This window comes from Indicator indicator, chromosome 6 (assembly GCF_027791375.1).
Source record: "Indicator indicator isolate 239-I01 chromosome 6, UM_Iind_1.1, whole genome shotgun sequence".
NCBI classification, from domain to species: domain Eukaryota; kingdom Metazoa; phylum Chordata; class Aves; order Piciformes; family Indicatoridae; genus Indicator; species Indicator indicator.
The window spans coordinates 40,887,294-40,894,862 of record NC_072015.1 but is presented as its reverse complement, the minus strand read 5'-3'; the positions used below and the strand labels follow the sequence as shown (position 1 = coordinate 40,894,862).

General features: G+C 55.1%; 1 protein-coding gene across 1 annotated transcript in view; it reads left to right on the top strand.

The window, feature by feature from the left end:
* Positions 1 to 2,360: 2,360 nt before the first annotated feature.
* The window catches only part of DLGAP1 (DLG associated protein 1), an 82,070-nt gene continuing 76,861 nt past the window's right edge, over positions 2,361 to 7,569 (top strand). Inside the window, exons 1-2 of the mRNA XM_054381624.1 lie at positions 2,361 to 2,366; positions 3,459 to 4,508. Coding sequence (XP_054237599.1) covers positions 2,361 to 2,366; positions 3,459 to 4,508 — 1,056 coding nt within the window. The remainder of the gene's footprint in view (positions 2,367 to 3,458; positions 4,509 to 7,569) is intronic.

The window sequence follows — 7,569 nt, the reverse complement described above, 5'->3', positions numbered from 1 at the left end:
CTGCTATTAAATGACCACCTCTTGTGCTTTGCTGGTCCCTCTGACCCTCCCAGCCCCATCCAAACACCTGATGTGCTGCTGAAGTCAAGCAGCCTTCAGGGGGGAGATGTTCATTTACTGCTTGGTGTACCTCAGCAGGGGGATTCATGCAGAGGGAGAGAAGTCACCTTCTGATCCATGTTGCTTACAAACACCTATATGAAGGACATGGATAAGCAGCTGAGGTAGCACCCAGCATGAGGGTATCACCACCAGGTTCCTCCCAGTGTCAAAGCTGCAGTGAGTGAGTCCTGTGGGACCCTAATGAATTGGTCAAAGCACAGCACACGCTGTGGGAGCCAAGATCAATGAGTCAGGCAAGGCAAGCCACAGCTAAATGTCATGACAAGATGAAGCTGACCTGGGAGGTTCCAATTCTCAGCATGTCCATTCGTGGTTCCTTTTCAGCTCTCTGACATCAGGCAGACCATGGAGAGTAATCTCAGCAGCCTTCAAGGAGCTTGGAGTGAGCTGGGGCTTGGTCTCCTAAGGCACAAGCAATAGGACAAGAGGAAATGGCCTCAGGATGCACCAGGGGAGGTTTAGGTTGGCCATGAGGAACAATTCCTGCCCCCAAAGAGTTCTCCAGGCCTGGCCCAGGCTGCCCAGGGCAGCAGTGGAGTCCTCATCCTTGGAGGGGTTTCAAAGTTATGGAGATGTGGTGCTCAGGGCCATGGGTTGGTGGTGCCCTGGCAGTGCTGGGCTCATGGTTGAGCTTGATGGTGTTGATGATCTTCCTGCAGGGGGTTTGGCCAAGATGACCTTCAGAGGTCCCTTCCAGCCTGATGAATTCCAAGAGCTGGATGACTCCAAAGGTCTCTTCTAACCAAAGCAATTCTGTGCTTCTCTGATTCTCTCATCTCTCTTTTTTTTCAGCTAATTTTGCCTCTTCCAGGTCTAAAAAGCTCTTCTGGAAGCCATCTCAGAAGTGAGTTTGAGGCACATTCACTCTTCTGAACTGTTTCATAGAAGCAACCATTAAGGTTGGAAAAGACTTTAGGATCACCCAGTCCAACATCAACCCAACTCCACCATGGCCACAAAACCCTGGCCCCAAGTGCCATGGCCACAGGGTTCTTGAACACCTCCAGGCATGGGGACTCCACCACCTCCCTGGGCAGACCACTGCAGGGGGGTTGGACTAGGAGACTTTAAAGGCCCTTCCAAGCCAAAGCTTTCTGTGAGAAGGTTTCCATGTAGACACTTTGCCTTTCTTTCTCCATTTCCATTAGTTTCTGGGGTTGGCAACAAGATTTGTCAAGGGTGGCACCATTCAGGCAGAGCTTCCAGTGGAAAGCCAGGATGGGTGACCATCTGCAAGCATGGAGACCCTGCTGCTTCTGGGTTGTTGTGCCATTCATTTCTGCTTGAGCTGAAAAGATCACAGTGTACTTGGAAGAACAGCATCCAAGGAAATCCAAGCCTGCTTCCGCTAAATCAGGTCAAGGTCTCTGAGTAAGGCTTGGAGCTGTGGAAGGAGCCTCATGAAACTGCTTCAGCAAAATAAATCAGTGGGGTGAGTTTTGGTGGAGAAAGAAACATCTAGAATGATCACAGAACCCCAGTGTGGAGGGGTGGAAAGGGAGCTCTGGAGCTCCCCCAGCCCAACCCCTGCTCCAGCAGGGCACCCACAGCAGCTTGCCCAGCAGCACAGTGCCCAGGGGGGGTTGGAAGCTCTCCACACCAGGAGACTCCACAACCTCTCTGGGCAGCCTGCTCCAGGCCTCCAGCACCCTCACACCAAACAACTTTCTCCTCCTGCTCAGCTGCCACCTCCTGCCTTCCACTCTGTGCCCCTTGGCCTGTCCCTGGGCACCACTCAGCAGAGCCTGGCCCCAGCCTCTTGCCCCCCACAGCTCCTTCAGCTCTTGCTGAGCATTGCTCAGATGCCCTCTGGGGCTGCTCTTCTGCAGGCTGCACAGCCCCAGGGCTCTCAGCCTTTGCTCCTCACACAGCTGCTCCAGGCCCCTGTGCAGCTTTGCAGGTGAGGTGCATGTGGACTCCCCTGGAGTCCTCTGCTACATGTCAGATGGTCACCAGGGAAGCTGTTCCTCACACACAGCTTGAGATGTTCCATTTCAACCTTCTCCATCTGCAGGATGAGAAGGATCTGTTGGGTGGGGAGACACTGGAAGAGGTTGCCCACGGAGGTTCTGGATGCTCCCTCCCTGGATCAGGTCCAGGCTGGATGAGGCCTTGAGCAACCTGGGCTTGTTGGAGGCGTCCCTGCCCATGGCAGGGGTTGGAACTGGATGATCTTCAAGGCCCCTTCCAACCCAACCCATTCTATGAATCTATGAATCTGAAGGGTGCGTGTCGAGATGAAGGTCCCTGTCGCTTTTCCCTGTCGGGACAGGTCAAGGGGCAAGGGGCACAAGCTGGAAGGCAGGAGGTGGCAGCTGAGCAGGAGGAGAAAGTTGTTTGGTGTGAGGGTGCTGGAGGCCTGGAGCAGGCTGCCCAGAGAGGTTGTGGAGTCTCCTGGTGTGGAGAGCTTCCAAGCCCAGCTGGTTGTGTTCCTGTGTGACCCTGCTCTGGCAGGGGGTTGGACTGAATGACCTCCAGAGGTCACTTCCAACCCCTCCCATTCCATGATCATGTCAAAATGGGTTAGGAAGACAATTGGAGCCCTCCTTTTCTTCTGTTCCCCTTTACTGAAGCCTGCGGAGATCTGCAGTCTGGATTGTTGGTATTGCTCAGTGTGATGGAACCACTCGGGCCACAAGGAATGACTGCAACCTTGGGGCCAAAGCCATCTGCTGCATCAGGAGCAGGGACAAGTTTGATTCTCTATGGAATCCTACAATGGCTTAGCTTGGAAGGGACCTCAGAGATCATCAGCTCCAAGACAAAGAAAGTCCAGAGGAGAGCAACAAGGCTGGGGATGGATCTGGAGAACAGGGCTGGTGAGGAGCAACTGAGGGAGCTGGGGGTCTTCAGTGTGGAGGAGAGGAAGCTGAGGGGAGACCTCATTGCTCTCTACAGCTCCCTGAGAGGAGGCTGGAGCCAGGTGGGGGTTGGGCTCTGCTCCCAACGAACAAGAAGATAGGACAAGAGGAAATGGCCTCAAGTTGCCCCAGGGAAGGGTTAGGTTGGAGATGAGGAACAATTTCTGCGCTGCAAGAGTGGTCAGGTATTGGCACAGGCTGCCCAGGGAGGTGGTGGAGTCCCCATGCCTGGGGCTGTTCATGAACCCTGTGGCCATGGCTCTTGGGGCCAGGGTTTGGCAGCCATGGTGGTGTTGGTTGCTGGTGGGTCTCAATGATCTCAGAGGGCATCCCCAGCCTTAGCACTCTCTGATTTTATGCCTTTGTGTTACTTTCACAGCCAGGACCAAGGGCTGCTGCAGTTCCCCCCACCCCACACTGGTTTCTCTCTCCGCTCAGGTCCCTCACAGCTTCTGTTGCGTTTCCTCCCCGCAGGCCTTTCCCCGCGCCCTGCCCATCCCCCGGCCGTCCCCGTTCAATGACTTGGGAGCCTGCTCGCCCCCCAGCATGAAGGGCTTGTCGGGCAGCCGCAGCCACCACCACCACCACCACCACCACCCCCACCAGGGGGTCGGCTGCGAGGCGTCCTGCGACAGCCTGCCCCACCCCCCCGACAGGAAGCCATATCTGCTGAACCCCCTGGACCCCCACCCCGCCGACCACCCCTACTACACTCAGAGGAACTCCTTCCAGGCGGAGTGTGTGGTGCCCTACAACGAGCAGATGGCCAGCAGCACCTTCCCCCGGAGGCACTACAGCTCCCACCACGAACTCAAGGACGAGTGCGCCCTGGTCCCCCATGCCGCCGCCACTGCCGCCAAGGCCAACCGCATCCCTGCCAACCTCCTGGACCAGTTCGAGAGGCAGCTGCCCCTCAACCGGGACGGCTACCACACCCTGCAGTACAAGAGGACCGCCCTGGAGCAGCGCGGCGACAGCCCGGGCAGGATCCGGCACCTGGTCCACTCTGTCCAGAAGCTCTTCACCAAGTCCCACTCCCTGGAGGGGCCCTCCAAGGGCAGCGTCAACGGTGGCAAGGGCAGCCCCGAGGAGCCGCAGGGCCTGCGCCACGGCAAGCGCAGCAAGAGCAAGGAGAGGAGGGCGGAGGGCAAGCCCAGGGCCAACGCCTCGGGCTGGTGGAGCTCGGACGACAACCTGGACAACGAGGTTTGCCTCTACCATGGTCCCAGCCACGGGGTGATGACTGTGGGGAGGTGCCCCGACCGCTCCTCCTCCCAGTACTTTCTGGAAGCCTACAACACCATCAGCGAGCAGACTGTGAAGTCCTCCCGAAGCAATAACGATGTCAAGTGCTCCACCTGTGCCAACCTGCCTGCCAGCCTCGACTCCCAGCTGATGAAGAAGAGCTCCTGGTCCTCCACGCTGACAGTGAGCAGAGCCCGGGAGGTGTACCAGAAGGCCTCTGTGAACATGGAGCAGGCGCTGGTGAAGGCAGAGACGGAGCGCTCCTGTCAGTACCTCCAGGTACCTGTGCCCAGCTGCCTGCCCTACACCCTGCTGCCGGCGCTCCCCTGGGTGGGGAGGGGTCCTCTGCTGGCTCCACTTGCCTGGGGAGCACCAGGTACAGGGGGGCTGACAGGGAACACAGAGCTGCTTTTGCTCTTCTTTGCTTCCTCTTCTCCCTCCTTCTCCTTCACTCTCCTCTTCCTTCACCCTCCTCTCCCTTCACTCTCCTTCACCCTCCTCTTCCTTCTCCCCCCTTCTCTTTCACCCCCCTTCTCCTTCACTCCACTCTCCCTTCACCCCCCTTCTCCTTCACCCCCCTTCTCCTTCACCCCCCTCTCCCTTCACCCCCCTCTCCCTTCACCCCCCTCTCCCTTCACCTCCCTCTCCCTTCATTCTCTTCCTTCACCCTCCTTCACCCTCCTTCTCCTTCACCCTTCTCTCCCTTCACTGTTGTTCTTCACCCTCATTCTCCTTCGCTCTCCTCCTTCACTTTCTTTCTCCTTCGCTCTCCTCTTCCTTTGCTCTCCTCTCCCTTCACCCTCCTCCTCCTTCACTCTCCTCCTCCTTCTCCTTCACCCTCTCCCTTCACTCTCCTCTTCCTCCACTCTCCTCTTCCTCCACTCTCCTCTTCCTCCACTCTCCTCTTCCTTCACCCCCTTCTCCTTCACCCCCTTCTCCTTCACCCCCTTCTCCTTCACCTCCCTCTCTCTTCACTCTCGTTTCCTTCACCCTCCTTCTCCTTCACCCCCCTTCTCCTTCACCCCCCTTCTCCTTCACCCCCCTTCTCCTTCACCCCCCTCTCCCTTCACCCCCCTCTCCCTTCACCCCCCTCTCCCTTCACCCCCCTCTCCCTTCACCTCCCTCTCCCTTCACCTCCCTCTCCCTTCATTCTCTTCCTTCACCCTTCTTCTCCCTTCACCCTTCTTCTCCTTCACCCTTCTCTCCCTTCACTGTTGTTCTTCACCCTCATTTTCCTTCTCTCTCCTCCTTCGCTCTCCTCCTTCACTTTCTTTCTCCTTTGCTCTCCTCTTCCTTTGCTCTCCTCTCCCTTCACCCTCCTCCTTCACTCTCCTCCTCCTTCACCCTCTCCCTTTGCTCTCCTCTTCCTTTGCTCTCCTCCTCCTTCACTCTCCTTCTCCTTCTTCTTCACCCTCTCCCTTCACTCTCCTTCTCCTCCACTCTCCTTCTCCTCCACTCTCCTTCTCCACTCTCCTCTTCCTCCACTCTCCTTCTCCTTCACCCTCCTTCTCCTTCACCCTCCTTCTCCTTCACCCTCCTTCTCCTTCATCCCCTTCTCCTTCATCCCCTTCTCCTTCATCCCCTTCTCCTTCATCCCCTTCTCCTTCATCCCCTTCTCCTTTCACCTCCCTCTCCCTTCACCTCCCTTTCCCTTCACTCTCCTCTTCCTTCACCCTTCTCCTCCTTTGCTCTTCTCCTTCACCCTCTCCCTTCACTCTCCTCCTCCTTTGCTCTCCTCCTCCTTCACCTTCTCCCTTCACTCTCCTTCTCCTCCACTCTCCTTCTCCACTGTTCCTCCACTCTCCTCTTCCTCCACTCTCCTCTTCCTCCACTCTCCTCTTCCTCCACTCTCCTTCTCCTTCACTCTCCTTCTCCTTCACTCTCCTTCTCCTTCACTCTCCTTCACTCTCCTTCACTCTCCTTCTCCTTCACTCTCCTTCTCCTTCACTCTCCTTCACTCTCCTTCTCCTTCACTCTCCTTCACTCTCCTTCTCCTTCACTCTCCTTCTCCTTCACTCTCCTCTTTCTTCACCCTCCTCCTCCGTTGCTCTTCTCCTTCACCCTCTCCCTTTGCTCTCCTCTCCCTTTGCTCTCCTCTCCCTTTGCTCTCCTCTCCCTTTGCTCTCCTCTCCCTTTGCTCTCCTCTTCCTTCGCTCTCCTTCTCCTTCACCCTCTCCCTTCACTCTCCTTCTCCTCCACTTTCCTTCTTCACTCTCCTCTTCCTCCGCTCTCCTCTTCCTCCATCCTCCTCCTCCTTCACCCTCCTTTTCCTTTTCTTTCTATTTTATCTTTTTTTCCTTTTTTTTTCCTTTCTCTGTTTTTTTCCCATCCTATTCCTTCCCCTTGCCCCTGTGCCCCAGCCCAGCATTCCCAAGGAGCAGCTCTTTTCCCAAGTGGGGAGCACCCAGCCCTTTTCTGAGTGGGTTCTGCCCTGGGTGGCAGCAGGACTGTGGGGATTTGCTGTCAGAGCTCTACCTCTCAGCCTCTCCACCTCAATTAACCGAATGTTACCAGGAGACAAATTGTTTCCTTCCTCTCATTTCATTTGCTGCTTTCTTTTATCCTGAAAGCTTTTGAGGAACTTCAGGGCTACCTCACCCCTTGTTCCAGCAGGAAAACAACCAATTTTCCTTTATCATTGTTGTTTGGGGTTTGTTCTGGGGTTATTATTATTATTATTATTATTATTATTATTATTATTATTATTATTACCATGGAATATTAAATTCTGGGTGAACCCAGAACTGGGCCAGGTTTTTTTATCTGCCTGCTCCTCTCTCTCATGTCTTTGAGTCAAGACTGAAAAAAAAAAAAAACAAACCCACAAAAAACCAAACAACAAGCCCAAGGCACCTAAGGTTGAAATTATTGCTGGTGCTGATTATACCCTTGAGGAGAACATCACCTACTCCCTCACAAGCTGTTTGCAGTTAATACAACGTCACCTCCTTCTTTTTTTTTTCCCTTCTTCCTCCACCAGTATTGTAGCTTTAAATGTCAAGAATCAGATGTCTGCTCTTGGAGCTATCCTCCAGGCTGCCAGGGGGAATGTTTGTGGAAGGAAAAGATGGATTGGATAGCGAAAAATCTACTCAGCCTGCTTGGTTCTGAGGAGAGCTGTGGCTAGTTGGGATTTGGTTGGTTGGGGTTTGTTGTTTTGGGGTTTTTTTGTGGGGGTGGTGGTTTATTGCTCCTGAAACTTGAAGGCACTCATGGCACATCTGAGTGTGTGTGTGAGATGGAGCAACGTGGCACAGAGAAGAGAGAAGACCATGAGGAGAAAAGAGGTTTGCTGGGATGGTTGTATTGGAAAGGTGGGGAGTGGGGGGGGGGGGGGGGG